A 12,661-nucleotide genomic window follows, 5' to 3' on the forward strand; every position below is an offset into this window, starting at 1 on the left:
AAAGTATTATGTAAAAGATGAAAGGTGAAACAAATATATAAACTAGAGAACATTTCTGGCCCATGAAATGCAGTCTGCACACTTTACAAATCACAGATAACTGTTGTGCAAATTTTACCCTCATAAAATGAAGCATGTAAATTTAAATAACTGGTTACAGGCCAGAATAAGAGGCAGTTGCATGCCATTACAACTGGGCAGCGTGAGCTATGTGCTGTTAACATCAACGTTAACATGAGCGAGTAATACAGTAAGTACTTGTGGGTACTGACCTGGGGCTTTTTCCTCCTGCACGGGGATCTTCCAGACCAGCGGTAGCAGAGACAGCAGCAGAGTGAGCAGCTCCTCCCGGCAGGTCAGTTCCTGAGAGTGCAACGAAACACAGTGAGGCTACCTAGAAAGTTTCCCTGCCCCTCTCCCTTTGGTCACACTCTGATATCACGCCCACCAAGACGAACCCGTGGCAATACTCAGTGCAAATGTCCCCTTGGATTTCACTGCTTTCAACAGAGAGAACTTAGCTACTTCAAGATTTGCTTTGAATCTGAATTCAATTCCAAAAATGCCTTCGTTCCAGAGGCTAGCTATTCATTTGTGTGCATGCAGTTAGCTGGCTATTTAGTTAGTCTTCAGTGAAAGTGTGTCAGCGAGCAATGTAACATCTACATGATGGCCATACTTCCAAGACCTTGGGGATCTCATATCTATCCAGAGCATTCTTCACAGCAGAGAGAGAACCAGCTCCTTCCATGTGTTAATTAAAAGCAATCTACCTACTCTTTCATGTGTGAATTAAAAATGATCAGCTTGCTGATTTTACAAGAGTGTCAAAATATAAAGTATTTTCTTTTCACTGTACTGTCTAATAAACACTACAGTCAACTGGTGCATTTTGTGTGATCAGTTTCACTCCACGTTCATTTCGACCATTTCAAATACTCAGCTACTTCTTTGCGGTTTGATCTCATAACTAAAAGTGGTACTGCTAAGGGTGTGCGGCTCCATTAATCACTGAATGGTCCTTTTGGACACATTGAAGGAGGAGAGTAAGGAAATGAACAGTTTCGGGGTGTTGGATACTCTCTTACTATTACTCTGGTTATTTTTAGGAATACTATTACTTTTATTTTATTGTAATTAAAGTTTTTAGAAACTAACAATAGCCCTGCCAGTATTGCATTTGTGAGGCTGATGCTGTAATTGCAATTTGATGCAATTTTTATAACATGTTAAACCTTTTTTTAATGACGCTGTTTATTAAATAACTTCAAACCTAGTTTGTCATTTCTCTACTTATCAGCCCTAATGTACACTGATTGATGTATCAGCAATACGGTTGATATATCAGACTATATCGATGCAGCTCAGGCTCCGACCACCTCTGACTATAAATTCTACAGCTTTTTATGTGGTTGTAGCGGATCCTTTTCCATCTAAATTATTCAGCTGATGATGTACTCAGAGATGACAGCAGCCTGACATTTAACACTTGGTCAGTTGGAAAAAAAAAATAAAAAAGAGTAGTGTACCATTAAACGAGCACAGATCGGAGTCATCTACACTGTGTCAGAACAAGCAGATAAAGACGGTGTGGCACAGGGTGGGTTTTCAATCAGATTCATGATGGAAACCATGTTTTTATATATCACAAATGCATAAATGTTTATGAAGTGTCTGGGCGTGAGTGTCACTAAGGGCTCGACTCAATCCAGGCCACAGCTGACGCACACAGCTGGAGCTTGTGATAACACACTTGCACATGAATGCATCAAATCTGTACTGAAAGCCCCCATTAACAGATAAAATGTAATGAATGCGTGTAAAATGAGCTAAAAGAGACAAACAATAGGAAGCCACAGAGACGCTGACACACATTCATACATTACAATAATTCATTCAATAATGGTTTTGTTTCAAGTCAGAGCATTACAAACTTTTTCTTTAAAATACTGTTTGGCATGAAAATAGCATCTTTCTCCCCGGAGCTTACAGACCCTTTTAAGAACAGATCAGTATTTAATGAATGCCCAAAGGCAAATATTCCTACTTTATCAGTCTACCTCGATGGCTATGATGCACTGTGGCACACTGTATTTAACGAGCATTTAGCCTGTTTATTCACTGATGTACTGTCTCTAAAGCTAAAGCAAATTTTCACATAATGAGAATAAAAGCTCTCCATTATGTTTTATGTAGCTTAAAACGCGACCCAGCAGAGATGCCATGTTTGACACCGAGAACCGTTGAAGAAAAGCAGTGTTTCTTGTCTGGACGCCAACGCTAAGAAGTCATATCATTTTCAACTTTCTCCTGATTTGACTCCTTTTTTGTGCAGCGCTCGTCTTGCCATGTCAAAGTCACATCATTCACTCAGGACAGGAGCGTCTCCTTAATTGTTACTTAACCCAAAAGCCCCAAGTACAGTGTAGCCTGGGCTCTGCTGGCGAAGTCTGCAGACCTGTACATCAATGTGCATGCAGAAAAAACACTGGGCACTGTCGGAGCCAGTTCAAAAAGCAAAGAATACCTGAATAGAGTGTCATTAGGTGCCAACAGGCAGAGTGGCTACATTTGCCTTTCATTGTGCTGTATTTTCACCAAATTTGTGCCCAATCGGAGAGTGGTACTCACATATTTTGTCTATTGTAAGATAAAAATACATAAAACTGTACAGTTGACACCCTATTCTGAAAGGTATGTGACACTACTCAACTGGATTTGCATATCAGCATCGACATCTTGCATGCAGCAGAAAGAGAACGAAGAGACCAGCTTTCTGCAATCAATAAGAAAAACAAACAACGTGCTTGCACTGCAGAGCTTGTTTCCTCTTTCGATATGACCACCCTGAAAGCTATGGTAACACCGGCCATGGATGTAGAGAGGCAGCCTACTGCAAATGACCACTAAACAAACACAGAGACAATACTGGCCATGTGATAGTAGAACAACTGGGTACAGTGTCTATATTTGAACTCCGACAAGAAAAACTGAATGCCCAATTTGATTTCGAGTCATGGAAATGTCAGCATCTCTTAGAAAAGGGAAATAATGCTAGAAAAGCATTACAATTAATATTAGCATTAAAAATAATATTAAGCATTCTAACTTTCATTTAAAACTTAAAACATACATTATGTGTCAGCGAATGCGTTCTTGTTTGTACATGACTTTATAAAGCATCTTATCATTACATAACTTCTCACTGATGGGTTTTATTGCACTGTGGTCATTAAATACCCTTTTAATCTTACCAACTGATGTCTGTCTGATGTTTGCACAATCTTTGGTGCTTTTATCATCTGCTTTCATTATTCTGTTTCTCTACTGCAAACTCTGCAGCAACTAATCTCTTTTCATCAAAATGAAACTACAGACAGAGGTTACAAAGGCTTATGTGCAGAAATTTGAATAAGTCATGCTGATAATGAACAGCAGCATGAAAAAAAGTTTGACAGATTAATTAAAAATGTGAGGCAGAATTTGAAACTAAAAGCAGTAGTCTATAGCGTAGGGTGACTATTACTGAATTTAACTACAGTGTTAGCATTTGTATAAAATTGTGGTTGTTTTTTCATGATGATGAATTTATGGCGTTGAACATCCTCACCTGGTCAATGATGGAGTCCAGGGTGCTGAGCAACAGGAAGCCCCGGCCCCTGACCAGGTACTCTCCCAGTGCCACCATGTGACTCTCCTCCTCATCTTCCTCCCGTGCCTCCGCCCTCTGGGCCACCGCACTGCATAGCTGATGGACGTCAGTCAGGAACTCCCTCGCCAGAGTGTTACTGGCCCCACTCATGTCTGAGCTGCAACAGAAGAAATAAAATCCCATATCAATTCCATTCAAACATACAATGCAGGATTGTGAGGTTGTCCATCATGAGAGGAAAATCAAACCAATAAGTTGTCATTTCAGGGTAGCTGCTTAATTCTTAATTTTATACTATAAATGAAATGAAGTTAGAAATCATTGTCATAGACTTTAATGGCAAAGTCACATACACACATTGCACGTTTGTGAACGAAGTGAAACTAAACCCAAATAGATTCATATAAAAAGGTAGATGATGTTATGGACATAATTTTAAGGAAAAGGAGCAAGTTCCTTTCTCAAATAAAACATAATAATCACACATCTGCTGTGATACTTTAATACATTGCATTATTGCCATGAAAGCAAAGAAAATGAAAGTTCAAAGTGAGTCACACGCTTACAAAAATGACAGTGTCATGATTACCATGCACAAGTCTGTTTGATATTCAATCTGTAATTGTACTAAAGTGACAAAGCTGCAGTTTAAACACATTAGTCATTCTGTTCAGGTCAATGCAATGGAAATGTCTGGATACTAAAATAGATACAAGTACAGTGAGTTAAAGGCCAAGAAAAAGCCAAAGCCAAGTCCCTCAAAAAGCCTAAGCTCAGACTATGGTGAAACTTAGACAATCAGGTTGTTTCAATTATATCCTTCTCAATAAGCAAAGCCAGTTATGCATGCTGTGGTCACACCTTAAAATCCTAACTCATGTGGTGCCAACAAAGGGCGCTCATACTGTACAGCACCCCCAAGCTAGCATGCATGTGTCTGCCACATCCACGTGTTCCTCTAAACGTAACGGACAATAGCTGTCTCAACACAAGACACACACCCCCTTTCACGGGACAATCACACAGCTCAACGTGGACCCAAGACGTGCCCTCAGGTCTGAGCCGTAACCAATTCCATCAGACGGTGACCAAATAACTTTGTGTTCACTTTTATACCTTTACATGTCTGCTGTTAGGTGCTGCTCTGATCCAAACCCCCTTACAACATGATAATATAACACACAAGGGAGTGCTGGGTTAATAAAATGTACAAGGATTTAAGTTAAAAAAACCACAAAAACCAGCCTCTGTAACATACACGATTAGTCGTTCTCTTCTTACCAAATGTTACTGGGCCAGTTTGCCTCCACTCATCTTGTGTTTGCTCCAAGCATGACTGCAGCTCTGCTGGCTGTATCTGCATACCTCCTCACACGACTGCTGACTGAATTTTCTGTTCTGCAGCACAAATTCCATTAAATTGGAATTTCAAATGGAAGCTTTCCAGATTCGCAGCAGATCAGCGTATCACATGAAAGCATGTGATGTCACATGGCGAGGGGACTGGCCTTGGGAATACTGCCATGCCTGCAGTGCCCCGCAGAAGACCTCCGTGGTCAACCGTCATTCACAACAACTGCCTTTGTGTTCATTTTTTTTTTTCCTTCATGCACGGAAAGAAACAACTAACAAAACTAAAAAAGTGTTGGGCTTGATAAAGCAAAAAGTGCTCCACCTCACAAGAGTAGACCCACAGAGGAAACACATGGTGATTTATTTTACCTCTAGTCTTCTATTATTTCTAGCTCGTTTCTTGTGTCTTAACAAGATTTTAAGCTTTCTGAAAAAAAAACACCCAAAATCTGTCAACACTAATTCCATAAAGATGTGGACAAAATTATGCGCAAATGGTGTTTTATTTACATTTGCAGATAATTCAATTGCTTTATTTATTGCAGCTCTATTCTTAGTTTTAACTGAGAGGTTTCCAAAAAAATAGTTGGCTATAAACACATTATGTTAAATGGTCTCTACTCTTTTGAAGAGATCATTTTTCATTAGATTTTCACTACAGTAAAACCTGAATTCTACTTTTATTCAGGAGTCACTGAATGGTTTCTATGGACAAAGCACAACAATCACAGCACTTATGGAGACAACTTACCCTGCAAAGACTCAGCGTGTAGAGGCTGCAAATTAGAACCATTTACATTATTGATTAGTCTGTCGATTATATTGATTTGTTGTTTGGTCCATCAAGTATGAGAACATGGAGAACAGTGTTTAGCACCGTTTCCCAAAGCCTAAGGTGACCTCCTCAAAGGTCTTGTTTTGTCTACAACCAAAAGATATTTAGCTCACTGTGTGTGAGTGAGTGAAGAAACCAGAAAATACTGACGTTTGAAAAGGTGAAATCAGAGAATTTGTCTTCAATTATCATAAAGTATTAATTTAATAGGTGACAACTTAGCGTAATCTCTTTACATCACCAGAGGCACCTACAGAGCGGCTCACACAGTACTACACATCAGTACAGCATATATTTCAAGCTTTGTAGCTTTCCCTCTGTGGACAGCTAACTGGACAAAACTGTTGCCCAAATGAATGATTCCAAGTAAACTGGAATTAAAACTAACAAAATAAGTAATTATGGTTTTTGTTTCACATGTGAAAATTTTGCCTGATGTATTATCATCAATACAGTTGCATTGATCAACAATTTGGTATTTCATACATGATTTTACAGACATTTTCTGTGTTATTATGATATGTTGACATTGCAAAGGTAGTCTCATTAACATCCAGGTGTTTAAAAATTGAAACCACATCGACCTGCCCTAGAGTGTGTCAGTATTTAGTGACACACTCTCACCTCAGTTAAGGTATAAAGATCACCGTGATAATTTTGCTTTAGTCCGGGTGAAACATACCTGCCCACTGAGCGGAGCTTATTTAGGTCACAGGTCACTCTCAGACGGGCCAGACGCACATCTGAGAGTCTCCGACATGCTATCAGCACATCTGACCGCATCCCTGCTCAAACTGGCACAGTAATGAGCAAAAATGGAAAATCAACTGTCTGAGTTACGGAGTGTCAGTGAACCGTAGACAATGTGACCTTGCTCAGTCAGATTTGACTTCTCGCTGTGTAATTGCTTCTGTGATTTACAATAAAGATGGTGTTTGTAGTGTATAATCTAAAGACACACATGCAGCACAAGCCTCAAACAGACCAGACGGCATCTTCATCTGGAAAGGCACACAAGCGCATTCAACTCAGGGCTGGAAAAGTGTATAATGTGTATCAATATATTAGATACAATGCCACAGCTAAGATATTAACAGCTGAGGCTATATCACTAACACTTTTTGAAAAACTCAATTCAGGATAACACAATTTTTTTTCTTTCTTGTTTTAAAACAGAGCATTTACGTGTTTATAATTGTTAAAACTTTTATTCCCACTCCTTTCTTCACCAGCTTTGTGCCATCATCAGCTCAGTCATTTTATTATTACCACATGACAGTGATTAGAGACTTCGTAAACAGAGATAATGGCTTCCATGATATTACCCCACTGCACAGGAAATCTCTCTCTTGCAGATAGCACATTTTTGCATTTCCCCTCTGGCCAATTATTATTGTAATGTTCTTCACTGCGGCTGAGGTGATTATACAGTAGAGGCTGTACTCAGTTCTGTCCTTTTCAATCTAAAATGAAGATTTTTCTGATTATGGGCTCTGATTAATGCCAATAGAAGCGCTTTGATTAACACAGGTTTCAGAGATTCATATATATTCTGTTCAGACAATCAACACTGCTTTTAAAAGGCTTTACAAAACACCGATCACATTAACAGGAAGCAAGTGTGAGGTTAATCTGTGGACATGTCCCTCTGACTTTACCAAAACTGAAAGCTTCCTCATTCTCAGGGTAAATCATACATTTGCAAATGTGCAATCCAGTCTGGGGAGTCAAACTTAAAGACAGCTCCGGACATTATAATGACGTTATAATATAAATTCATAATCATTGTAGAAAAATCTGCAAAAATGTAAAAAAAAACAGACCATTCAAAGGTTGGTGTCACAGAGTGAAATATGAACCTCCCTTAAGCTTGTCTTTGAACAAGTATTTTATTTCAGGCATTTTAACCAAAACCCCACTTAAACTAATCACGTCTCAGCTGAGGGAACAGGTATCTCACGGTTGCTAATGCTCTCACTTAATTCCAGTGTGTGTGTGTGAGACTTATTTACACTGAGCAGAACACAAACAAGAGGCACTTGAGGTGCCTAATTACCTACAATCCCCCCCCCCCATCAGTATGTAAATCTATACAAGTGAGCATGCGCTGTGATAACACAATGTCTGCGGCCTCACCTCTAGTATAATCTGTTACTTTACTTTGGTAAAGACCACAAGCGCACCAGCAGGTGTCTTTTTGTTATTACATCCAGTCCATATCAGTTGCCACCTTTCATTAAAAACTGACCAATACTATTTGATCACTATTGATTTCTCACTCACTCACTCACTCACAATCTTGAATTTGGAGCATTATTCACTGTACTGTTTGTTCACTAAACCACTGATCACATCTAGCTTTGTCATTCAGGTATTGATTTTCCACCATGTCCTCTCTGAAGCTGCAGTTTGTGATGCTGCTGTGCTGAGAGTCCAACACTAAGGTGTTTCCCCACTCGTAGCGAGTCAAAGCCTCCACCAGAGTACAGTTAAAATGCTAAAATAATAATGACACCTACCAGAATTTCAGTGCATCTTTGGTGCTGTGGTTGGTTTGGTGCTGCACGTAGTGGAAGAGACAGAGGAAGTTCTCCAGACCCTGAAGGCTGACCTGATAAGACACAGACAGACAGAGATACTGTAAGAGACAACAGTGGCAACATGAATCAAACCCAGATTATTACTTGCACTCACACAAAGAGGAATACCCTTTCACTTGATAACCCATTACGACATTCCTCTGAATGATTGTGTTTTGTAATTGTTGTACATGATAGACAGTGATGTAACAGTCACTAATGTTGTGGAACTATTACTCCAATGTTGATCTATCGGGTTAGATGCAATACTGAAAGTCAGTTTATTTTATTTCTAAATTATTAATATTATTATTATTATTTATTATTAATAAAAGCAAGTGGAACCAAAAATTTAAAAAAACATTTATACTTTTATCCAATCCCCAGAACCACAAGTCGTATCTTACGTTTTATTGTTGAACAAACTCCCCTTATTTACATTTCAAAGTAAAGGCTCATTACTGTGAAAAATATTCTGGTGGACAGGCAGCACAGCATTTCACAATTTGACATCCCACTCTGAATATGGAGAAACACAGACCATGTAAAGATGAAGCCAACCTCGTCACTGTGCCGCAGTCTGCTACAGAGCAGAATCTGGTCTGAGCACCCGACATAACAAGGCAATAGGGGCTTTCTTAACAGCGAGACGAGCCACTGACCACTTTTAACTGCCTTACTAGCTCCAGGGTAGTGTGTTAATACCTTTCCCTGCAGACGTGTGATTTTCTAAGCCGGCCTCCTGCCGTCCCTTGCGCCACACAGGAGCTAGCTTTACACCTCTGCTAATCTGACACCACTGACTGGATTCATTCAGGCAACACTGATCCTGGACTGATGTGGCTGTGCTCAGTGTCTGGGTCACAAAACCAGAGAGTAGACACCACACAGTACCAATCACATTACACACAGTCTGGCCTACCATGCCATTGACAGGATGGGAAGAAAACACTAGATAAATAAAATGAATTGATATTAGAAGAGTATACCTTTTTTTGTTTGTTTTTTTGGAATTATTAGTATTATAAAGGGATGCTTATAATGAAGTCTGTGGGTTGACCATAAATCTGGTAAACTCCTGATTGTCCCGACTTCTACAGTTTGGCCCTTTAACGACCAACAACACTTGGATCTTTTCATTCAACAGATATTTAGCTGATTTACAACAAACCTGTTTGCTGATCATCCATGAAAATTTAAAAAATTAACCAATCAATACCTTCAATAATCCTCAAATGAAGAAGTCCAATCATATTGTTTTACTCCTCACTTGAAACTGCACTAAAATGTGACCTCAACTCACCATTAGTTTAGTATGAAAGTAAAATGACTACTAAGCATATAAATGCGTAGTCTACCATTATTGACACCATTGAAATAAACAGCACTGCCTTCTTATACATGTTTTTACAAGTGGGTCTCTATTTTGTTCATATCATTCACACAAGAACGCACATGCATGCATGCACATGCATTGGCTACACACTCTTGCCAATCGTTTCACGCTATCCTACTGATCCACAGTTGGCGTGTCCAAAAAAGCGCAGCAAAGGCTGTGAAGAAGACTGCCAGGCAGCAAATCGGGATGTAAACATTGTAGGATTTTAAATATCTCAAATGGTGTTTTATGAGGAACAAAACACATTCAATATAACCCTCAAGAATAACGTGAATGTAATATCTGTTTGTTTCCAAGAAAACTCAGAGGAAAATATGTGTCAACTAGCACCGACACAAATTTACAGGTAGCCTATAACCAGCACAAGTCATCGACAAAGATTGGAATGTATTTCAATTCAAGCATACTTGCACCTCAGTGCTGGTGCTTGGATTCCTCACACAAAAGCAAACCAGTGGTATAACTCCAGAATAATTTGGATACAGTGATATCTTTGTACAACCACATTATGTCACAGTGAAACCGCAGAAAATCCTTTAGCTGCACAGACACAGATTTCTACTGAGGTTCGATTCTGAAATGTATTAACCTTACATATGACAAAAACTGAAAGTAAGTGATGCAAAGCAGCCCTTTAAGGACTAAATATGAAATAATTTACAGTTATAGTGTATTGACCATTTCTTGTGTCTATTTCACACGCACTAATGCAGTGAAGACAGCTATGCATGTCTGTAAAACTGATTTTCTCACCCTCTATGACTGAGCTTTCACATCAGTTATTCAGGTGCCTGCAGTTTTGTCACACCTCAGCTTTTGCTGCTGTCACGGTGAGCACAGGGACCGAAGCTCTTCTGGCAAAAACGCAGCTCTGTAACACAGTGAGTCAACTTCCTTCCTGTGTTTGGACTGTCAAGGCAAGTTTTGTTTTTACGTTGCTTGTTACCCTTATAAATGAAGTGGAAAGAGAAGTAACTTCATAAAAAACAAAGAAAATACGTGATATTGAATATTTGTTGTCACATGCTAAAAGACAAACACATTTATAGCAAGTGTCCTAAAATTAAGTTGCAGGTGATGGAGGTGAAGAGTTGACCACACTCACCGGGGTCAAGGAGGGGCAGAGAGGGAGACACTTCAACAGCTGAGGTAACGACCCACCCAAGCAGTGAGGGGATGGGTGGGTAGGAGGGTAGGTGGGTAGGGGTCACTGCACGCCAGGGGGCTGGACAACGTCACAGATGGGAGACAGGAAGAGGAAGAGAAAGAAATGCATGGATGATGAGAGAGACAGGAGAGGACAGGGGTAAAACATGAAAACTGACAAGAACATAAAGGTGAGGGAAATAAACGCAGCGGCAGATGAGAGCAAAGATAAACGGGGAAGGGGGGGGGGGGGGGGGGGGGGGGTGACTGGCAGGAAATCAAAGCTTCAAGGTTGCCAAAACTATTATTAGTCTAATAAATAAGCCTTGGACGTAGCCTAGAGCTGTGCACTCAGTCTATTAAAATTAATCTCCCAAAATGAGCATCTAAAATGACTTGGTTTGTCCTTGTGTTATCAATGTACCTGTTGTGGCCGCATTCCTCATATGGGAAAGGGAAACTGAGTGGTTCACGATAACACTAATTTCCCGGCAACATGGTTGTTTTTTTCCTCTGAGGCTCTAATCCAATATTAAAATGCACTCAGCACAAACCAGCCAGGGTGATTTGATAATGGAGAGACTGCCAATACTGATTAATACAGCTTGGAGGGGAAATCAACAGTTCACAAAGCTCCGAGAGCCCATTTCTGTAAACAAAAAGAAAGCTCTGACCTTTCCTCTGCAGTGATGAACTTCTTTATTTGCTCGTTTGTGAAGTTGAGACAAACACCGGGTGGTTGAGACACACAGCTACGGACTTCACTTATTGCCACTTGTATATTAAGTGTATATTTTTCTAGCTATTTTATGATATGTTGAGTAAAAATCATGTTGGTAGAAACCTTTTCAAATGTGTCTCCCTAATAAGGCAGTGTAGTATAAGTGTAAGTCTGAATGAAAGTGCTGTAATTGCTCGAACACAGTGGCTGTGATCTGTGTCTTTTAAACTGCCTCTACTCTCAACATGGGAATCATGGGAGGCCGAGTCATGGGAGTCTGACTACTGAGTCACCCACACTGGTACAGACTTTCCTCTCAAGCTCTCTTTGGATAATTGGGTAGACTGCAACTTGGCAGAGGCAGTGAAAGAGATGTGATCGTGTCCTCGTGAGAGAGGACGTGGGGCGTTGGTTATGTAATGTTTTTTTCCCGATTTGAGATCCCTACAGATCTAATTTGACATTTGGGTGATGAGACTCATGAGGAGCCCCTAACGTTTCGCATTTCCTCACAAACTACGAGTCAGAGTGCAGAGCCGCTTCGCACAACACCACAAATGACTTTTTCTTTCCCATTAAGACACACAACAAAATGTCAAGAGGTTACCGTCAAACAGCATGTTTGTGTTTCTGTCAGTGTCAGGTCCACACTGTCACAGGCTGTGGCCTTTACTTGAACATAGCCACTGCGGAGGAAATGAAAATTTGTTGCACTCTGCTTCATTGTTTTCATTGCAGCGAGATACTGAGCAAGCTGGTGTTTGTCAGAAAATACCATCGGAACAGCCTGCTCTGGCCTTTCTCTTTCTTAGTGGACTGAGAGGCTGTGTTTTTGAGGGAGAGATCTGACTTAATAAGTTGCCACTGGGTGGAAAAAGTTGAGACAGAGCAATGGTTGGAGTCTGACTCAACACACAACGAGAGGGATGAATTATTCATTCACTCAGCCAATCGTTTGGAACAGCCCTGGACACCA

The 12,661-nt window shown here is 40.1% G+C and overlaps 1 protein-coding gene across 3 annotated transcripts in view; it reads right to left on the minus strand.

Annotated features, from left to right (window-relative positions):
• The window catches only part of lyst (lysosomal trafficking regulator), a 56,693-nt gene that overhangs the window by 37,761 nt on the left and 6,271 nt on the right, over positions 1–12,661 (minus strand). For all 3 annotated transcript variants that reach the window (XM_070840465.1, XM_070840463.1, XM_070840464.1), the window contains exons 3-5: positions 8,360–8,451; positions 3,611–3,809; positions 273–363 (exon numbers count right to left, since the gene is read on the minus strand). In XM_070840465.1, coding sequence (XP_070696566.1) covers positions 273–363; positions 3,611–3,809; positions 8,360–8,451 — 382 coding nt within the window. The remainder of the gene's footprint in view (positions 1–272; positions 364–3,610; positions 3,810–8,359; positions 8,452–12,661) is intronic.

The sequence above is a fragment of the Pempheris klunzingeri genome, chromosome 12 (genome assembly GCF_042242105.1).
Source record: "Pempheris klunzingeri isolate RE-2024b chromosome 12, fPemKlu1.hap1, whole genome shotgun sequence".
Classification (NCBI taxonomy): Eukaryota; Metazoa; Chordata; class Actinopteri; order Acropomatiformes; family Pempheridae; genus Pempheris; species Pempheris klunzingeri.